This window comes from Schistocerca serialis, chromosome 11 (assembly GCF_023864345.2).
Source record: "Schistocerca serialis cubense isolate TAMUIC-IGC-003099 chromosome 11, iqSchSeri2.2, whole genome shotgun sequence".
NCBI classification, from domain to species: Eukaryota; Metazoa; Arthropoda; class Insecta; order Orthoptera; family Acrididae; genus Schistocerca; species Schistocerca serialis.
The window spans coordinates 45422092-45445489 of NC_064648.1; the positions used below are offsets into that span (position 1 = coordinate 45422092).

General features: G+C 41.4%; 1 protein-coding gene across 2 annotated transcripts in view; it reads left to right on the forward strand.

The window, feature by feature from the left end:
- The window catches only part of LOC126427345 (zinc finger protein 492-like), a 94058-nt gene extending 81235 nt beyond the window's left edge, over positions 1–12823 (forward strand). For both annotated transcript variants that reach the window (XM_050089670.1, XM_050089671.1), the window contains one exon: positions 8733–12823. In XM_050089670.1, the coding sequence (XP_049945627.1) occupies positions 8733–10644 (1912 nt within the window). In that variant the 3' untranslated portion in view covers positions 10645–12823. The remainder of the gene's footprint in view (positions 1–8732) is intronic.
- Positions 12824–23398: the final 10575 nt, after the last annotated feature.

The following is a 23398-nucleotide window of genomic DNA, read 5'->3' on the forward strand; positions in this document are numbered from 1 at the left end:
AGGAGTAATCCACTGAATTACAGGCCTATATCACTAACGTCGATTTGCAGTAGGGTTTTGGAACATATACTGTATTAAAAAATTATGAAGTACCTCGAAGAAAAAAGATTTATTGACAAACAGTCAGCACGGTTTCAGAAAATATCGATCTTGTGAAACACAACTAGCTCTTTATACTCATGAGGTAATAAGTGTTATCGACAAGGGATGTCGACTTGATTCCATATTTTTAGATTTCCAGAAGGCTTTCGACACTGTTCCTCAGAGGCGTCTTCTAACCAAACTGTGTGCCTACAGAATATCGCCTCAGTTGTGCGCCTGGATTCGTGATTTCATTTCATAAAGGTCACAGTTCGTTGTAATAAACGGAAAGTCATCGAGTAAAACAGAAGTAATATCCGGCGTTCACCAAGGAAGTGTTATAGGCCCTCTATTGTTCCTGATCTATATTAACAACATAGGAGATAATTTGAGTATCAGTCTTAAATTGTTTGCAGATGATGCTGTCATTTACCATCTTGTAAAGTTATCAGATGATCAAAACGACTTGCAAAATGATTTAGATAAGATATCTGTATAGTGCAAAAAGTGGCAATTGACGCTGAATAAGTAAAAGTCTGAAGTTATTCACATGAGTCCTAAAAGAGATGAGCTACATTACGATTATGTGATAAGTCACACTAATCTGAAGGCGTTAAATTCAACTAAATACTTAGGGATTACAAGTAACCTAAATTGGAACGATCACACAGATAATATTGTGGTTAGAGCAAACCAAAGACTGCAATTCATTGGCAAAACACTTAGAAGGTGCAACGGGTCTACTAAAGAGACAGCTTACACTACACTTGTCCACCCTGTTCTGGAGTATTACTGTGCAGTGTGGGACCCGCATCAGGTGGGACTGACGGATGTCATTGAAAAAGTACAAAGAAGGGCAGCTCGTTTTGTATTATCATGAAATAGTGGACATAGTGTCACAGACATGGTACATGAATTGGAGTGGCAATCATTAAAACAAAAGGCGTTTTTCGTTGCGATAGGATCTTCTCATGAAATTTCAATCACGTTTTCTTCTCCGATTGCGAAAACATTCTGTTGGCACCCACTTAAATAGGGAGAAATGATCATGACAAAATAAGAGAAATCAGGGCTCGCACAGAAAAATTTAAGTGCTCGTTTTTCGTGTGTGCTGTTCGAGAGTGGAATGGTAGAGACACAGTTTGAAGGTGGTTCATTGAACCCTCTGCCAGGCACTTCATTGTAAATAGCAGAGTAATCACGTAGATGTAGATGAATAGTTTATCTATGTACCTGCCACACGAAATGCTGTGCAGTAAATTTTAAGGATATGACACAAGTACCCAGTACCTACACAATGCCTACATGGAGGTCTCTCAAACAATTGATAAATAATTAACATCAAAATTTATTTATCCTTGAGGTTTTCCAGAAATTTATCTTGTACTTGGTTGTTAATGAAAGATCGGCACAGTAAAAAAATTTTAATTAAAATTTTTATTTGTAGTGCTTTGAGAAACATACGAAAATATTTATTTGAAACCTTACTTGCATATTACTTGGATTTTTTCTTCATTCTTTATGTTCAGTTGCTTCACTTTCATATGTATGAAACCATATGTTGCAATATTTAGTAGTTCACTTAAGTGCTGCATGGTCAGTAATCATCTTGAAACGTCGTCCATACAAATAACACCGGAAATAGGTTATTCCGAAAATTAATGCCAATAACTCCTCAGTTGTTGAGTAATTTTTTTCTGCATTGTTTAAATGTCTGGAAGCATATGCTATTGGGTGCTCCTCCCCATCTATTTCCTGAGATAATACTATACCCAAAGCAAAATTGCTACAGTCACAAGATAATATAAACTTTTTACTAAAGTCTGGAAAAGCCAAAACCAGACTAGATGTTAACATCTTTTTTAACTTTCGAAAAGCCTCTCCGCATGCTGCTGACCAGCGAAATTTTGCTCCTTTCTTCAACAACTGCGTGAGGGGCCTTGCAATTTCCGGAAATTGTGGAATATACCTCCTGTAAAAATTGGCGAGACCTAAATAAGACTGCAACTCCTTTACTTTTGTAGGTGTCAGAAAATTCATTACCGCCTCTACAAGTTTTGGATCCGTGCGGACAGCCTCCTGTCCTATAATATGACCTAAATAACGGACTTCTTGCAACAAAAAATGACATTTTTCCATATGAAGAGTTAACCGCACTGCTTTCAGACGATCGAAAACTTCGCGCAAACAGCGCACAATTATATCGTCCTAATATACCATACACTGATTAGGTTTCAGCCCTCGTCACACGCTATGTAGTGACCGTTGGAATGTTGCCGGAGCATTTTTGAGTTCGAAAGGCAATCGCCGACAATAAAAATTACCTGTAGGTGTTGAAAAAGCTGTTTTCGGTCGGTCTTCTGGGGCGACCACCAACTGGTGGTACCCGCTTCGAAGATCCAACGTCGTGAAGTACCGACAGTGACCCAAATTATCCAGAGTTTCAGTGATATTAGGCATTGGTTATGCATCTGATACAGTTTTTTGACTCAGTAAACGATAACCACAACAAAAACGATATGCCTTGCCCCTATCAGGTGATTTTTTACCCACTATTACGACAGAAGCGGACCAGGGACTACTACTGGTTTCTATTATCCCATCCCTAAGCTGTTAATAAATTCTTCTGTGACAGGCTGTAAACTTTTTGGAACACTATATGGACGTTTACACAGGTGCTTCATTCCCATTGGGGATGTAATGCTGAACTACTGGTGTGACAGGCAGTGGACCATGAGAATTAAATAACTGTTTATATTCCGTCAAAAGGTTCTCCATGACTTCTCTGTCTTGCCCTTCTAAATGTGCTACTTTATCCCTCAGTGCGGACCAGTTGACACTCTCCCGGCATTGTGTAATCTGCTGTGAAATCCTTATCCAGTTCATCTTCCTCTATTATCTTCAGATTCACTATTACGGTACCCCATGCTAACTGCACCTCTTCAAGGCCAAAATTATCAGTACTGACAGTCACAACATTTTGCCTTCTATCTCCCACACAGAGGTCACGCTACAGCGTGTAAAACACTTCATTTTATCCAGCGGCTCAATTTCAAAGGTTCAACGACACACAACGAATTTACCGGCACGCTAGCTCCAACATCTGCCCAGATTATTTTCCCTGTACCTACATCTATCTACATTTACATCCATACTCCGCAAGCCACCTGACGGTGTGTGGCGCAGGGTACTTTGAGTACCTCTATCGGTTCTCCTTTCTATTCCAGTCTCGTATTGTTCGTGGAAAGAAGGATTGTCGGTATACCTCTGTGTGGGCTCTAATCTCTCTGATTTTATCCTCATGGTCTCTTCGCGAGATATACTTAGGAGGGAGCAATATACTGCTTGACTCTTCGGTGAAGGTATGTTCTCGAAACTTTGACAAAAGCCCGTACTGACCTACTGAGCGTCTCTCCTGCAGTCTTCCACTGGAGTTTATCTATCATCTCTGTAACGCTTTCGCGATTACTAAATGATCCTGTAACGAAGCGCGCTGCTCTCCGTTGGATCTTCTCTCTGTCTTGTATCAACCCTATCTGGTACGGATCCCACACTGCTGAGCAGTATTCAAGTAGTGGGCGAACAGGCGTACTGTAACCTACTTCCTTTGTTTTCGGATTGCATTTCCTTAGGATTCTTCCAATGAATCTCAGTCTGGCATCTGCTTTACCGACGATCAACATTATATGATCATTCCATTTTAAATCACTCCTAATGCGTACTCCCAGATAATTTATGGTATTATCTGCTTCCAGTTGCTGACCTGCTATTTTGTAGCTAAATGATAAAGCATCTATCTTTCTGTGTATTCGCAGCACAGTACACTTGTCTACATTGAGATTCAATTGCCATTCCCTGCACCATGCGTCAATTCGCTGCAGATCCTCCTGCATTTCAGTACAATTTTCCATTGTTACAACCTATTGACGCATCACAGCATCATATGCAAAAAGCCTCAGTGAACTTCCAATGTCATCCACCAGGTCATTTATGTATATTGTGAATAGCAACGGTCCTATGACACTCCCCTGCGGCACACCTGAAATCACTCTTACTTCGGAAGACTTCTCTCCATTGAGAATAACATGCTGCGTCCTGTTATCTAGGAACTCCTCAATCCAATCACACAATTGGTCTGATAGTCCATATGCTCTTACTTTGTTCATTAAACGACTGTGGGGAACTGTATCAAACGCCTTGCGGAAGTCAAGAAACACGGCATCTACCTGTGAACCCGTGTCTATGGCCCTCTGAGTCTCGTGGACGAATAGTGCGAGCTGGGTTTCACATGACCGTCTTTTTCGAAACCCATGCTGATTCCTACAGAATAGATTTCTAGTCTCCAGAAAAGTCATTATACTCGAACACAATACGTGTTCCAAAATTCTACAACTGATCGACATTAGAGATATAGGTCTACAGTTCTGCACATTTGTTCGACGTCCCTTCTTGAAAACGGGGATGACCTGTGCCCTTTTCCAATCCTTTCGAACGCTACGCTCTTCTAGAGACCTACGGTACACCGCTGCAAGAAGGGGGGCAAATTCCTTCGCGTACTCTGTGTAAAATTGAACTGGTATCCCATCAGGTCCAGAGGCCTTTCCTCTTTTGAGCGATTTTAATTGTTTCTCTATCCCTCTGTCGTCTATTTCGATATCTACCATTTTGTCATCTGTGCGACAATCTAGAGAAGGAACTACAGTGCAATCTTCCTCTGTGAAACAACTTTGGAAAAAGACATTTAGTATTTCGGCCTTTAGTCTGTCATCCTCTGTTGCAGTACCATTTTGGTCACAGAGTGTCTGGACATTTTGTTTTGATCCACCTACCGCTTTGACATAAGACCAAAATTTCTTAGGATTTCCTGCCAAGTCAGTACATAGAACTTCACTTTCGAATTCATTGAATGCCTCTCGCATAGCCCTCCTCACACCTTTCGGTATAGTATCCCGCGAATTAACCCTAAGGGACCTTGTACGCAGTTTAGATGGCCCACCCGATATCTGGGCATTTCCTTGCGGCAGTAATGGTTTTTCGGCTGCAGAACCTAGGCGAAATTGTATTCCATCCAGTTCTACTGTACGCCGTTCCAGGTTAACTTTTGCATGATGCACAACCAGGAAATCCAATCAGAGTATGTCATTGTAGCTGCTGCCAACAAGTGGAAGAACTTCTACCTTCACCTGGAAGTTCCTCATTTCCGCTCGGAAGTTTAACACCGCTGATCCGAGTGACTTCACCTGTCCCCCACCCACGCCACTTAACGTCCAGTGTGGTGGTTTTAATTCTACTTTACCGACTACATTTCTACTCGCCACAGATACCTGAGACCCGGTATCCAATAAAAATTTGCATGGTCTGCCCCTCACCAAGCCGGTCAGAAAAAAGTCTGCCACTGATTCTGCACTAGCATTAATCCTTACCGGGGGTGTTGCACAGTGGACACACCACCCCATGCCCCATTTAACTGAGGGGGATGAGGCTCACCTTGCGGTTTCCTATCATGTTTCTGCCAGGATCCATTGCAATTACTCTCCATATGACCCCATCATCTGCATTTCCTGCACTGCACTTCCTTGCAAACACGTCTAATGTGTCCCATCCGGCCACATCCACAACATTTTATTTCTGCATTAAACACTGCTTTCCTGTCCTGCGTCTGTTACTGCTTGAACTTCCTGTAACGCCACAGCGACTCCGACTGCCTCTTTGAAAGTCTTAGGGAATTCCATCCTAATCTTGTGGAAGGTTTCGGGTTGTATCCCCTGCAAAAATGCGTCTAGTGCCCTCTGCTCAGCTTCCTGCAGAATGGCTTCATTAACCCTATGAGAATCCGTTAGCTCATAGGCATTAACATAAATTTTTCGAATTCGATCTACAAAAGCTTCTATTGATTCCCCATTCCTTTGGTACATTCTATACAATTGTTCCCGATAATATCTAGATGTATTTTTCCTCTGATATCTTTCCAGCAACCCTTTTTCGAATATTTTAAATGTCCGAGCATTCCTTAATGCTTTATGGCATGTAACGTACACTCTGGCATCCCCAGTTGCTTTCAACTTAGCCACTTCCAAAAGCGTTTCTGCATCCCAGATTCCCAATTTAGCGGCCGTGCTAAGGTTCTCAAAAAAAAAATCATAACATCCTCCCCAGCTTTTCCTGAGAAAGGGGTGACCAAAGACGCAGCGTTAGTGTCAAGAATTACTGCATTAATAGGAAACCATTCTTTGCTCGCTTCTTTAGACCGAGCAAGCTCTATCTCTAATTCCGACACTCACTCAATTAGCTGCTGAATAGCCACTTCGGCTGACACAGACTGCTCCATTACTACCAGCTATCGAATCAAGACTACAGTAAGCCCAGAAAGAAGAACAAGAAGTGAAGACGGACTATGCTACAGATTCAGACAAACCACCAAACGAAAAATTGGCACTTGTCATGTTGCAGGAGTTGCTGATCCATTGTTACCCTTCTCAAATGCCACATACCCTCATCGATTACTAGCCACAATTTCGTGCAAATACAGGGAGAACACCACTACTGTCACCAATTGTAACAGGAGTGTGTGATGCGCAGGTTGCATGACTGACACCACTTGTTATAGGATGATTGGAGCGGGTGACATGGTCAGGGTTGTAGGGCGTGGCTGGGTAGAAGAAGGTGGCTGTTTTTAACACTCTTCCTCTTTATTTTGGTTCTTCCAATACATTTTCCGGTAGTGCAGCCCCACCCCTTGTGTTGTGGTGGAGACGTGCTGATGCTTGCAGTCCGGGGAATGCGACACTGTGCTTGGTCAGCAGCTGTGCAGGAGGTAGGAGATTAGCAGCATGAGGCACAGCCCAGTTCGCAGACGCGGTGGCTCTTGATGACGCCGGGAGTCGACGGTGCAGCAGCGGGCAACGCCCCCCGGCGGCGGGTCTTCAGGGACAGGGACATGGACAGCATCAGTGATGACGACTTAACAGCAACCGAACGCCTAATCGGTCGAACCGAATGCCGACGTCCACCTCTGATGTCCTTAAATAGTGCAGACCGCTGCTGAATCCGCCGGTTACACAGCGGCGTGTTTATTAGAGGGTTCTTGATGAGTTGGCTAACGCAACTTTGCCACACGCGGCCCACGCCTACGTAATTCTGCTAATGCTGCGTTCTGATGGCTGCCGCGCACGTACACACATACTGACGCTCGTTGCAAAACTGTGTCACCTGCATAACATGCTGGCCGGCCTTCATCAGCTGTTTGCCGTGAGGCTGGCACATCGCGCACTGAAACTCACTAAATCACAATTTCGCACAGTATTTCTTAAAAATAACCACTTGTCCTCTACAGTTGTTAACTTCTGGAATCTGACACTTTATTATAATACCAGTTACTTTGAAAAAACGTGTGATCCCAGTTAGTAGTTAAAAACACTCGAATTTTGTCAGATACCATACCAAACAAAACTATACATCAAATACATTGCAATAAGATTCAGATGTCACAATCAGAATACAAGGAAACTACTGAAGCATGCATGCCCTCAGTATTTTTTAATCTTTCATGTCCAACACGATGTACATACCGGGGACCTGAAGTGCATCACATGTTTCTGTTCTGTGGGAAACGGTTTAACTGCAGGTATAATAATGAAACCCAGGTACTACAGGTGTAGCTCATGCATCAGCTGTTATCACCGCCACTTGATATGTAGTGTTAGCCTTCATTGTTCGATGGGTGATGATGTGACCATTTATGTGTGTCGTTCAGTCAACAGTTTTCTGCAATGCTAGGTGACCAGATGTTGGGAAGATGTAAAAATTTTCAAAGAGGCTCACTCCAAGTGTACTGGAAAATTTGCAACCATTTCCATCTGTTCAGACAATATTTCCATTTGTGCAAGGCTTCATATAAGTTGCAGTGCCAAAAACAGTTTTAGATTAAAACCATCTGAAAGTTTGTCATTCACATTCATTCATCAGTATGCAAATTTTTTCCCTTGATTGATGTGACATTGATTCTTGTTCATGAACCATCATTATCCAGCTGATCAGCATCCATTCTAGATACCTAATCAAAATATTGATGCTTGCACTAGTCATTGACTTATTGGGAATCAAACAAAAAAAAATGTTTACTAGGTGAAATAAATCTATCGTTTCTAATGGTGAAAGTGTTGACAAAACAATGAGAATGCACTTACAGAGCTAAGATAATGGAAGAGTAATATTTAAAAATTATTTCTCTTAAATAAATCTGAAATCCCATGAACTTAAGAATTTTGAATTAAAACTTGTAACTGATACATTTTTTGATACCTTTAATAAATTGGTGTAGATTACTAACTATTAGCACAGTATTTTAGAAAGATTGTAACACATGAAAGTGAAGTATTTTAATTCTCATCTAAAAATTTCAGATCAAGTAGGCTGTGACTCAGATTAATCATTATTGAATTTCATCTGGTTACTTTCGTTTTAAACCATTTTTACCTCATCAGTCTTTTGCTTCTGGTGGAATATTGTAATTTTACATCAGTAACAGTTACTGAATATGTAATTTCTTATTCACTTTTATGACTTGTGGCCTATAGTACTGGATTTATGGTCACTCAAATATTGTTTCTTTGTTGTATATCTTATTTAGCATTATCCTTCTCACTCCTCAGATTTACTCAGACTACTGGTGGGATCTGCAGCAAATCATGTGAGGAAACTTGTCACCATAGACTTGTCCAGGAAGAGTTGGTGATAGACATGGAGAAGTCAACACATGGGTTCAGTACCAATACAGAAGATGTGACTATTGATAAGGAATGCTCAGTTGCCACCCGATATGACTGCAGTACGAGGGAAAAGGAATTACATGTTTATAGCTGTAATTTCTGCCAACAGAGCTTTCCTTCAAAATACAGACTCATTATGCATGTGTTTATGCACAATGATGGAACGCAACCACATTTGTATGTTTGTAAGTGGTGTGGTGAGGTATTTGACAGTAATGCTGGCTTGAAAAAGCATATGAGAATGAGTGATAATTGTCAATTTTTAACTGCTGACAGTCATGAAAGATATGGCCATAGTGATGAGCATCAAAGCAGTACCTTGTTGGATAGCGAGCCAGAAGTTTCTGTCACAGAGCACAGTGGGCAGTTGTCATGTAAGGAAACTTGGAAAGTGTCAAAGAAGCCCTCTAATGACATGTGTAACACACACATGACAAATGATAGAGAGAAAAAAAGTAATTATGGAACTTCGTCTATAGCTGTTAATGTCAGTGTCCAGGCTGATATACTTACTGCAAACAGACCCAACAAATGTGGTATTTGTGGCAAATTGTTTGCTAGATCAGGTGATCTCAAGAGACATGGTTCTATTTGTACTGGGAAAAGACTTCACAAATGTGATATTTGTGACAAATGGTTTGCCCGGTCAGGTAATCTGAAGGCACATATATTAATTCACAATGGAAAGAAACCGCACAAATGTGAGATTTGTGGGAAATCTTTCACGATGTCAGGTGCTCTCAAGAGACATGTATTACTTCACACCGGAAAGAAACCTCACAAGTGTGAGATTTGTGGGAAATGTTTTGCCTTGTCAAGCAATCTCCAGATACACACATTAATTCACACTGGAATTAAACCTCATACATGTGAGATTTGTGGGAAATCTTTCAGGATGTCAGGTGGTCTCAAGAAACATGTATTAATTCACACTGGAAAGAAACCTCACAAATGTAAAATTTGTGTGAAATCTTTTGCTAGGGGGCACCATCTCAAGAGACACCTATTAATTCACACTGGAAAGAAACCTCACAAATGTGATATTTGTGGGAAATCTTTTGCTGGGTCAGGCGTTCTCAAGAGACACTTATTACTTCACACTGGAGAGAAACCTCACAAATGTGAAATTTGTGGGAAATCTTTTGCTTGGTCATGTAATCTTAAGACACACTCATTAATTCACACTGGAAAGAAACCTCACAAATGTGAGATTTGTGGGGAATCTTTTGCTAGGTCAGGTGATCTCAAGCAACATTCATTAATTCATTCTGGAAAGAGACCCCATAAATGCCATATTTGTGGGAAATCTTTTGCTAGGTCAGGAAATCTCAAGACACATGTATTAATTCACATCGGAAAGAAACCTCACAAATGTGAGATTTGCAACAAATCGTTTGCCCAGTCACGTCATCTGAAGCTACACGGATTAATTCACACTGGAAAGAAACCTCACAAATGTGAGATTTGTGGGAAATCTTTTGCTAGGTCAGGTGATCTCAAGCAACATTCATTAATTCACTCTGGAAAGAAACCCCATAAATGCGATATTTGTGGGAAATCTTTTGCTAGGTCAGGTGATCTCAAGACACACTCATTAATTCACACTGAAAAGAAACCCCACAAATGCGATATTTGTGGCAAATCGTTAGCCACATCAGGTTCTCTCAAGAGACACACAATAATCCACACTGGAAAGAAACCTTACAAATGTGAGATTTGTGGGAAATCTTTTGCCCATTCAGGTCATCTCGAGAGTCACATATTAATTCACACTTTAAAGAAACTGCACAATTGAGATTTGTGGCAAATCATTTGCTAGATCAGGTGATCTCAAGACACATACATTAGAACACATTAGTAGGAGACCTCACAAATGTGATGTGACAAAAGTTTCATTCAGGTGGGAACTCTTAACACACATGCACTACTTCACATCAAAAAGAAATTACAACAAACAGATTTTCCTGGTTGGTGCTCTAAAGGCCTATAAAACAATGGATGTGGCAGGGGGACAGTAAATTGTATTGCCTGTGAAATAAAATTAAAATGTGGTAGGATTGTGAAAAAATGTGCAATAATGTGACAATATATAAATCCGTATCTGCCGCTTTACATGTCAAGAAATGGTAATCCTAAATACTCCAGAAACATGAATCAGATGTGTTTTTGTCATTAGCTTTGCTGCTTTTTCCTATCGATCTTGAGACAAGAAGATTGTGAATTGTGATAAATCCTTACATTTGTCGGTAATCATAAGTACTATGCAATATTCAGTATAAGGCCAAGGAAATGTGATGACTTGCTGTTTATTATTCCAAACAGTCATCATGTAGTACTTGTATCTATGTATTTTAGAAATAGTGACTGTAAATATATATTCATGGCACTTGCTTCATTCGGACTGGTAACCTCAAAACTGGAGAAACACAATTATAATAATTGTTTTACTTGGATATGTTTTCTCAAGGGATTTGCTGTGTCATTAATAGTGTGTACATTTATGTTCTGTTAGTACTAATCCTTCATAAGTACATGTAACAACAAATATAGCAACCTGATTAATAGCATGTTTGTCCACCGTTGGAACACAGTACTTGACACATCATTTACATGTTTCTGGGTTTATGTTGCACCAGTTGTATGCCACACATTGATATCAGCTATATGGTGTGGTCAAGACATCGGTGTTAGTTACCATGTTACTCAGACCAATGTGGAGTTGTTCTGCACATGTGACATGGACAAGTATCCTGCTGAAAGATACCTTCAGCATGGGAGAGCTCATCAGCAATGCAGTTGCAATAAAGGTCACATAGTCTGCAACCACCATGATGCCTTCTATTACTACCAAATGTCCCAAAGGAGCCAAAGTGACTGCCCCCATAGCGTAATGCGCCCTCCATCTGGCGCCATTCACCTATATAGCATATCTGGACGTACAACTGACCTGGTGTAACAGGAAATGTCACCCATCCTGACAGTTGACGTTTGCATTGACCTTCATTCCAGCCTCAGTGATCCCTTGCCCACTGCAGTTGCAATTTAACATTTTGGTGGATCGATATGGAAACATACAGTGACCATATTTTGTGGAGCCCCATGTTCAACAATGTACATTAAATTGTGGGTTCAAAAACGTGTATGGCTGCTTCAGCATTGTTATCCCTCATTAGATATGCCACACATTGCCTCATGTCCAGCTTTACAGAGCAGGCAAGCATCTGACTTCCATGATTGGTGTTGAAGTGTATATGTATTACATCTTTTCATAAGGTTATGGATTTATCACCTTTCAGCCACTTCCACAGATGTTCACAACAGTAGCATAGATCCAGCCAACCAGCTTCACCACTTTTGAGCTGCTCGTTCCCAACTGCCATGCCATTGTAATTCACGTTTGCTAAAGTCACTTATGTCATTGGATTTACATGTTTGCAACCCGTCTAAATGGTAGAACAATTCCTTGTAAATCTCTGGTCTGCTTATATACTTGTAATCTGCTTACTGCATCATGTGCATACAATATGTGGCGTTCATTCTCCTCATGGGCAGTGTTCATGACATTTTTGCCCATTAGTGCATCTTCACGTAAATCGGTCAGATGCGAAACTGTAATCTAAGAAATTTGTCATGCTTGGTTGCCATTTACACCAGTGCACAATAGCTGTATTTCTTTGTGAAATATTTTTGTTTCACAAAGCTCTGTACATGATTCAGAGATAATGTAGATAAGTGTTATGCACCAAAGCTCTTAATTATTTGTTCAGCATTTAATACTGTGTAAGTTCTACAAAAAAAATGAAATAGGTAAACAAACATTAGGTGTTATGATTTGATTCCAGTTATTTGTATACACAAGAACAACACTTGTGAGAGCTCAGAACGTGAGCACCAAATATTTCTTGTTATATTCAAAGATGTTTCCATTGTGGGTATTTTTCTTAATTTGTGTAAATATACATGAGGTTTTTGGAAATCTGTACTTATGCTTCATTTTTAATTTCAGAACGATTGTTTTTAATTCTCTACCTATTTGTTATTGTTGAAAGTGGTTTAGTATGTTCCATCATATGTGTAACAATGGGAGATAGTTGTAACTGATTGGCACTGTTCTGTGTTGCTACACTTTAGCTGTGACACTTTGTAGTGATGTGGTTACATTGTATCCCATCTTTCTCATGATAGTACATCCACAACTGCTGTATAGGTTATTCATAATAGCCAACATCCATATACATTTGTATTAAATATTAAATTTGTATTAGATATTATTTTCCAATAAAAGGAAAGAAAAACTGGGTTTCTGGACAATAGCTTTATATTCAGATGAATCTGAAAATGTACTACAAAGTGTGACGACTATACATATTATGAATTTCTAAGAAACTGTAAAATTTGTAGTAACATGTTAAGAAAGGTACACAATATGGACTGAATATCTGTAGGCATCAGCTAAGGATGGGTCATATGGTGTTTCTCTGGTACACGAAATGTAAGCAGAAAATAAGCACATTCAGTGGTTGTTTGGAAAACCACCCAAATAACTGAGTCTACATAAACACAGTACATACCCATAAATTAAATGTGTAACTGCACCTATTAAAATAATAGCCTAAGCTAATCACTACAGAATAAACTTGTATAAGAATTGCCAAGGACAAGTCAGTTGTAGGTTGTGGATCCAGGAGCACAGGGTAATCTAGCATATTGTTTAAAGAAAATACAGTACTTTAAAACAACTGACTGGTGTTTACATCAGAACTTTACTTCTAAGGCCACTGACAGACTGAGGGCATAGTGCTGGAGAATGGGATAGAAGCACATCTCTGATCAGACGGAAAGTTGGTTGCCAATAGTGATCCAAATTGATCCCAGCTATGCTGTATGGCCCCATGTGACCATTAACAGCAGTCTGATTGGTTGCTGGATGGTTGTCTAGAAGGTTTCCTTCACTAGCGATGCTTCTTGGGAGTCTCTCCCCATCAGCATCCTCACTGTCAGAATGGTATGAATGTGAACAAGGCACATACAGCGGTAACTGATACAGAACCAGCCCCTGCCTAACCACAGCTCTGCAGCGAAACGTATTTCATAAAGTGTTCCCCCACTCGGTCTATCAATCTACCATGCACACTTCACTCCCCCTCCATACCAGCAGGCTAATTATTTCAAAATTACAATAGTAGTAGTTTAATGTTAGAAAATGCTCCTTTGGACCGGTGGTTCTTGCTAAGGGATGCAACATTCTAATAGGGGGCACAAATAATTTCCAAAATGCAGTAAAAAAATTGGACAAGAATAGAAAACTCCAAAGTATTTAAGAAGCGACAAGTAATAGTACAATAATTTAGAGTTCAAATTGGCCAATTTTGGCTATTGTAGAAATAATTTTTGCTATTGTAGAAATATACGCAGCCAACTGAATGATGCGCTGATACAGTGGTGTGGTGGTGGTGGTGCCAAGGCAACAGGTGTGCCGACCATGTACTGAGTCAGCAGGGACAGTATGAGGTCTGCCAAGATACATCAGCTAGGCAGTGGCTAAGCTGGTGCAATGGTGATGCCAGTGCGCAGTGATGGAGTATTGTGGTTCGGAATGACTGCATTGGGGCCAGCAAATGTTACTAGTTATGAAGGTCTAGCCTCGCAGATCATGAAAGGCTGTAACACTGCATCAAATGGGTGCATCATCGAAGGCTGGCTGGTTATTTCCATACAAAAGGTGGTCTAGCTCAATAATATTAATAAGATTCATCACTTTCCCTATAATCTCTGCAGTTTGTAGAATAAAAGTTAAAATTACAAAGTTATTAAAGGATACATTACAAACTGAATATATATCCGTAATAAACTAATCTCATTAAGACAACTGTAACACTTTCATTCTTTTATGAAATGTTATTTCATGTACTTAGGTTGACAGCCCTGTAGCCAGGCGGATGTGCATGTACAAAGCTCTTACTAAGTTAAGCGATTAATATTGAAATAAGAGCTAATTTAGTTAATATTACATTTTATACTAGTGCATTTACTTCTTATCGAATCTATCTATTGAAGGTTTCGCTTTTCTAAACGTAATTACATCGAAAAGGAAGTATTTTGTAAAGGCCAACAGTCGCGAGTTTGTTTACATACTTAAGCGTATCTTTCGTACAAGTGTAGATATTTGTTTTTGACTAGACTTAGCACTTCAAAGTTAAGTTAATTCGTGTCTCTCATCCAGAATTTGTGTGGTTAATTAAAAGTTTCTGAAGGAAATTTGTAAGTTTGTTTACATTAATGTTTAGTTACATATTAGTACAGCTTACAATACTATTGTGCTGTTGTAGTTATTTTCTGCTTTTGTGTTAAGTTTTACTATCAAACCACGTGTGATAAGTGTGGTGGTTGCCATAGAAACTAGAAAGAGGGAGTGTTCTGTATAGAGTGTAGGTTGTGGTTTCATTGGGGAGAGTGCAGCGGAGAGGAAACGAGGGTAGATAATGAAACTCTTGCATGGCAGTGTAGGTTACATAGAAAGGATAGAAAAATCGCAGAACAGGAGGCAAAGATTTGTGCCATTAAGGCTCAATTATAAATCGCGAATTTGGAATTATGTAAGCTAAGGGACGAAAAGGACTCTGGGCGCTAGGAAAAGGTAGATAGCAAAGGGCGAAAAAGGGAAACAATTGATAAAACTTATAAAATTCACGTAGCAAATCAGTTTGGCATCCTATCTGAAGTAGTGGAGGAAGGGCCTCATTCAGATTTAGTTGAATGTTGGTTGAAGCAGAATATTAGCTTAAAGGAAAAAAGACAGGCCGGGATCAAACCGAACTTCACTAATTCCCACTATATCCAACTTTAACCTATCCATTTCCGTTTTTAAATTTTCTAACCTACCTGCTTGATTAAGGGATCTGACATTCCACACTCTGATCCATAGAATGCCAATTTTCTATCTCCTGATAACTACGTCCTCCTGAGTAGTCCCCGCCCGGAGATCTGAATGGGGGACTATTTTACCTCAGGAATATTTTGCCCAAGAGGACGCCATCATCATTTATTCATACAGCAAAGCTGAATGCCCTCGGGAAAAATTACAGCCGTAGTTTCCCCTTGCTTTCAGCCATTCGCAGTACCAGCACAGCAAAGCTGTTTTGGTTAGTGTTACAAGGCCAGGTCAGTAAATCATCCAGACTGTTGCCCTACAACTACTGAAAAGGCTGCTGCCCCTCTTCAGGAACCATACATCTGTCTGGCCTCTCAACAGATACCCCTCCGTTGTGGTTGCACATACGGTAAAGCTATCTGTATCGCTGAGGCATGCAAGCCTCCCCACCAACGGCAAGGTCTATGGTTCATGGGGGGAAGATAAAGAAGGTACAGTGTGTAAAATGTTGTGAAATGATACTGGCGTCCTGTTCTACCAGAGGATGCATAAAAGGGTGGGATCATACTTTGAAGAATGGAAGTAACAGATATGAACGCAGAACACAAGTGTTCAAGACAATTAAACATGATCAGAGCTTATCTAAATATTCTTCCACCAACATTTCTTTTGGACACACCTTTGGTAGTAAAGTCTTTACAGATATACATATATACGTTGAATGAGAAATACCTCATCTGAAGCAGTGATCAAACTTGCATGTGCCTACAGTGATGAAACGTTGTAACTGCCCTTTGTAGTGGCGTAAGACGCAGAACTTTACGACGATTTGATCCCCAGACAGGACAAAAAGTAGTTTCAGCGGTACTTACACGTCAAATTTGATTATTTATGTTATGTCCGTTCGAAAAATGCACTGCTACTGCATACTGTCGTCCAGTAATCATGGACAACGCCAGTATACAGTTTGGGGGCACTAGTGTTACATCTTATTTTGATTTGGCCATAAAACATATGCCATTTAGCAACGGTAAGTATAAATTAACAACACTGAAGTACAATCATTACAGGACCTTCTGAGCAAATGACATTAATTTTATTAATTGCATGACACAATGATGTCAAGACTTTTATTTATAGTGCTGCAAACGCTGAGTAATTAGTTTGTCACAAAACACCACGAAACTTTCGCAAAGGCTTTTCTCAATCATTGTGTGAAATGTAAACGATGGATATCAGCTGGAGATGATAGATGCTTCTTTCCATTCCTTGTCACAGTTCACTGTAGATTTGAAGACCACCACCTGGTTGAATTGAGACAGGTGTGGCTAAGCGTAGTTAAGCTTGCTTATGTTCGAAATGCGAGAGTGAAGTTCTCCATTCCTTTCGTTAGCGACCTGGAATTACAAATGCTGAGATGATGGTAGCAGTTCATGCATATCGTCAGATTGCATACGTGTATATTATTTGTCCAGTCCTGGTGTGCAACGTGTTTTGCAAATTATTCATGTACACAAAAACTACACCATTAGTTTAAAAGTTAGAGTACTAGATCATCATAAAAGTTGTTGTCAGACGTAGTGGTCTCCTGACCTTCATTGCTTACATATTCCGCCCTCACAATCATATTCTGCACATCAAGACACTTCATTCGAACCCAAACTCGATAAGATAGTCAGTTTTGTATGAATTCATGTACACAATATGCTAATAACAATGGCGCACCGGGATTGAGATACTCGAGGCTGGCGTACAGACACACATTCAAGACACGGTGGTCACAAGAGCTTTTAGTTTGAGAGAGGCGGACTGCACGCCAAGAGGCTGGTCCCTTCAGAGGACGATTCAGCCTATCTACGTCGGATGGCGACTGCCCATGGAGCAGACAGCATTTTCCCGAGTGAAAGGGTAGAACGACCCCATGTTTGGCTTAAAAGCAAATTCCGCTTCATTGTATGAGAGCACCCAGCCTACACATTCTTTACAAACATAGCACACAGTTTCAGAGGTTTTCGCAGGGAGACAGCAAACGCCAAACGCCGATGCTACAGATTTCTGGATTGGTCGCCTTAAACAAAACGTCATTCTCCCATTTTAGAAGAGCAATGCTGATTGGCAGACTATATTTCTGATGCCTTGAGCTGAAGGAGTAATGGAAGAGACCGAAAGCTATACCCCTTCAAGTCTGGCAAGGGGCTGTTCCGTTGCTGCTCTTGGAGCGAGAACACGTAACAAGAGTGTGTGCGCTCGTAAGTGTACTCAAAGAGCGAGGAACAAGTCTCTCTTCAGTACTTCACTGGGAGAGCACCTCTGTCGAGAGCGAATCGGAGTGCGACTCGGTATTGAGTCCTTGCAATTAAGTGTTGTTCACTGTGATGGCCACCACACTTATTCTGCGGTGTGAACGGACAGAGTTATAGTTAAACACCTGCGAGCGAATTTTTGAGTGGCATCACGGTGGACTGGTTATCTGACTAGCGGCGAATAGGAGTCCTTGACTTCATCAAGGTGTAGGGAGAGTTTGATTGGCAAAGGTCAATCCAGATAGAACGAGAGTTATCTTATTTGTCAGCGAGTGGCGCAGACAGCAGTCATCACAGCTTACGGTATTGTGCGCTCCAGCTCTTCCAAGCCCCATATTTCCTCCACAACAATACAATTCACTGCATTTCACATGCGACAGCCTCGACCGTACCTAGCAATATTCTAACAGATAATTATTCAAGTTGAGTAGGTGCGACTCTCAGCCATTCTGCCAAGTCAATAACAATCTTAAAAAACTTCCTGGCAGATTAAAACTGTGTGCCCGACCGAGACTCGAACTCGGGACCTTTCGCGGGCAAGTGCTCTACCATCTGAGCTGGAAACAATCTTAAACTGTGTATAGAAATTTCATTAGCGAATCCTATCCTTAAGAGGTAACTTAACATTCCGAAAAGAGCCCCAAAATAACTTGTTCATTTCATAACTAAAAGTGCCATTGTGATTTCACAGAATTTTTGGAAAAATAAATAATAATTTTCGTTAGTTTCATGTTTTTCTTACACTAACTAGCACTACTCCAGTATCCAAGTATCACACTAGTTACGTAAGAAATTTGTGAATTTTTGTGTCATTTCCTAACAGCGGACGACTCCAGAAGATATTTATTGCTGAAAGTTTTTGAGGCATTTCTCTATGGAACGTTAGGAGCGTCTGTCTGACTTCTGTAGTAATGTGGTGGTGGAAATTGCATCTTGCAGGAGCCACAGGGTAAAGGGTACATCTCAGATTAATCTGTTGCGCAGAATAACAGAATAGCACCCACACGCTCGCATTGTGAACAAAAATGATTTATTAATGATGAGAGTTAATATGAAATAAATTGTCATGGAAATGTTGCCTTACGAATTTTGAAGGCGAAAATGTTATTCACTTGTATTTAAGTATTGTCATACCAACAGCGAAAACGATGTGATAAATTAATGTACAATCTTGTATATAAGCAAAACGCATTAGACCTCCAGTCTAAGCTAATATTAAAATGACTTTTATGAGTAGTTATAAGAAGGAAATATACGTCATGTAGTAATTTATCTAACACATGTAAAATTTTATGTACTTGTACAAAGATAGGTAAGGAAAACTGTATATGAAAAGGGTGTCCGAAATATTTAAAATGAAAAGGTACATCAAGAAACACTGTCTACATATGATATGGTTAGCGTCCATTGAATGAGAAATACAACCTCGTCTGTAGCTGTGATCAAACTTGCGTGTGCTTACAGTGATGAAACGTTCTAACTGCCCTTTGTAGTGACGTAGGACGCAGAACTTTACGACGATTTGATCCCCAGACAGGATAAAAAGTAGTTTCAGCGGTACTTACACGTCAAATTTGATTATTTATGTTACGTACATTCGAAAAATGCACTGCTACTGCATACTGTCGTCCAGCAATCATGGACAACGCCAGTATACAGTCTGGAGGCACTAGTGTTAGATCTTATATTGATTTGGCCATAAAGCATGTGCCGTTTAGTAAATATTACTGCACTGTGCGACTCAAAGATACAGTATAAACATGCCCGCTCCAAACAGAAGTATGTACGAAAAGAAAGGTGAACATATACCTACATTCTAATGTTTCCTTAAGCCGAAATCAAATTTTTCACTCGTCAGCTATCTGTCTCTTCCCGTCTGCGATTCTGGGTGGACGTGTTGCGTGTATCTGATAGCTATGTGTATTTGAACAAAAGTCCTTTACAATATATCTTCTGCAAACGAGGGCAGTTTCTTTCATTTTTGTATTGCTGAATGCACAGTAGCGTGCAACAATCGGATACAATGGCGGCACAATTTATAATCGTACACACATCAAAAAAAAAAGTTTTGCATCACCTCAGTTCCGAGAGTTCAGGAATCTCTACAGAAAATTGGAATAGAGATCAACAGAAACATCATTTCCGCTCTTTATATTGCTCATCAAAACCACACGTTGCGTGTTGTACCATCATACAGCGAGACCTTCAGAGGTGGTGGTCCAGATTGCTGGACACACCGGAACCTCTGATGCCCAGTAGCACGTTCTCTTGCATTGATGCATGCCTGTATTCGTCCTGGCGTACTATCCATAAGTTCATGAGGGCACAGCTGCTCCAAATTGTCCACAAACAGCCCTTTTCAGTCTATCCCAGGCATATTCGACAGGATTCATTTCTGGAGAACATGCCGGCCACTCTAGTTGAGCAATGTCGTTATCCTGAAAGAAGTTATTCACAAGATGTGCACGATGGGGTCTCGGATTGTCGTCCATGAAGACGAATGCCTCGCCAATATGCTGTCGATATAGTTGCACTGTCGGTCAGAGATGGCATTCACGTATGGTACAGCCGTTACAGCGCCTTCCATGATCACCAGCGGCGTACGTCGGCCCCACATAATGCCACTCCAAAACAGCAGGGAACCTCCACATTGCTGCACTCGCTGGACAATGTGTCTAAGTCGTTCAACCTGACCGGGTTGCCTCCAAACACGACTCCAACGATTGCCTGGTTGAAGGCATATGTGACACTCATCGATGAAGAGAACGTGATGCCAATCCTGAGCGGTCCATTCGGCATGTTGTTGGGCCAATCTGTACCGCATTGCATGGCGCCGTGGTTACAAAGATGGAACTCGCCATGGACGTCAGGAGTGAAGTTGCGCATCATGCAGCCTATTGCGCTGAGTTTGAGTTGTGACACGACGCTCTGTGGTTGCAAGAACAGCGTTATTCAACATGGTGGCTGTCAGAGTTCCTCCGAGCCGTAATTCGTAGGTAGAAGTCATTTACTGCAGTAGTAGTCTTTCGGCGGCGTGACTAAGGCGTGTCATCGACAGTTCCTGTCTCTCTGTATCTCTTCCATGTCCGAAAAACATCACTTTGGTTCACTCCGAGACGGCTGGACACTTTCCCTTGTTGAGAGCCCTTCCTGGCACAAAGTAACAATGCGGACACGATTGAACCGCGGTATTGACCGTATAGGCACGCTTTAACTATAGCCAACACGAGCCGTGTACCTCCTTCCTGGTGAAATGACTGGAACTGATCAGCTGTCGGACCCCCTACGTCTAATAGACGCTGCTCATGCACGGTTGGTTACATCTTTCGGCAGGTTTAGTGACATCTCTGAACAGTCAAAGGGACTGTGTCTGTTATACGATACACACAGTCAACGTCTATCTTCAGGAGATCTGGAAACCGGGGTGATGCAAAACTTCTTTTGATGTATATGTTATACTGCATCCTTTATGATGGCGATGGACAGCATTTCCTTTTCTTCAAGAAATAAGAGGTAAATATCAGTCTGGTCAAAGGACAGTTAACATATCAATCAATGTTTATTGTTTCAGTGGTAATGGCAGCGAGAAACTGTGTAAGTGCCAACTTAGACGCTGTTGTTGAAAGTACACACTTCGAAATAATCCACATAATCCGCCCCTCTTTACAGCGCCTGTACTTAAATACCACTATAGCCTACTTAGTTCGGAGTGACTGTCTCTTAGGTAGGCGTGAAGCGAAATTGTATCTACTTTTTTTCAAATGGATATATTTTGCCTTTATTCGCGGTGAATTTGAATTAGACCCTCGTAATTGTAATGGTGCTTCCTGTCAGATCAGGATTATTTGTTGCTAAGACGTCACGTATGTTTTCGTAAGTGTGGGCTCCTAATCTAGGGCCTCGAAATAATTTTCGGAGAAAGCATTTAGTGGAATTTCGGACGATGTTTTATGCCGATCGCTGGCTTGAATTATGCATTTTCTTCAACGTCTTGCGGGTACATTGAAGTCACCACCAACTATTATTGTATGAGTGAAGTACCTGTCTGGTAACGAGACGCAACTTTCCCCCAAACCTTTCAGAAACTACTCTATCTGTGTCTGGGAGTCGAAGTGAGAATGTATCTGCGCCGCGAATGGTTAAGTAGTGTTGAGAGGTTATGACGATTGGTTGTGGGTACACTTGATGTTACACGCTGTGACACTGAACCGATAATGACGACTGTTCGGTTTGCATAGATCACGCGGCGACAACTACGTCACCAGTCTAGTCTATGACACAGAGGTCTCCAAAAATGTCTCCGAGCACTATGGGACTTAACATCTTAGGTCATCAGTCCCCTAGAACTTAGAACTACTCAAACGTAACTAACCTAAGGACATCACACACATCCATGCCTGAGGCAGGATTCGAACTTGCGACCGTAGCGGTCGCGCGGTTCCAGACTGAAGCGCCTAGAGTCGCTCGGCCACACGAGCCGGTCAGAGTTCTCTATCCAGTGTCGATGTACTGGCCAAGTAAGGACGTGTTCACCTTTTAGGTGGTAGCGGCTGTAGCAAAGTAGCGATTTCACGCCTATAAGTCGTATTTGCGTAGCTGCATCACTGCGGATGTGCGACAGGAATACTCCGCGTGTTTAAGTGTGTGTGTGTGTGTGTGTGTGTGTGTGTGTGTGTGTGTGTGTGTGTGTGCGTGCCGGAAGTGCGGCCGCGAGTGCTGGCGTCATATCCCCGCTGTGACCGCGGCCGGCCAGCGGTTAGCGGTCAGCTGACAACCTGTTTGTTGTCTGAGCCGCTTCCCGCAGCCCGACTGCCGGCGTTATAATAGCACAGGGCGTGGGAGGCCAGCCACATGGCATGGCCTCCACTGTACAGACCAACTCAAGTTCGCTACAGCGCTAACAAACGGCTGTAACTAACGCATAGCGGTTCATCGATTACAGAGAGTGTAAAGGAACGTTCAGAATGAAACTCCCCGGCCGATTAAAACTGTGTGCCAGACCGGGGCTCGAACTCGAGACCTTTGCCTTAGATCACTTGCCCACGAAAGGCAAAGATCCCGAGGTCGATTCACGATCCGGCACACAGTTTTAATCGGCCAGGAAGTTTCATATCAGCGCACACTCCGCTGCAGAGAGAAAATTTCATTCTGGAAAGTTCAAAATTTCATTCTGGAAAGTTCAAAATTTCCATCATTGCGCAAATGCTTTGCATCGGAAGGAGGGGAAAACTTTTGAACCAACGTCTCCCAGAACGTCGAATCCCTCGTACTGCGTGCTCTGCCACCAGGACCTCAGGGTCTGACACCCACGGATTTCTTTGCATTGGATTGTGGGAAAGACCATGTGAATGCGCGTCCTTTGCCGAAAATCATCC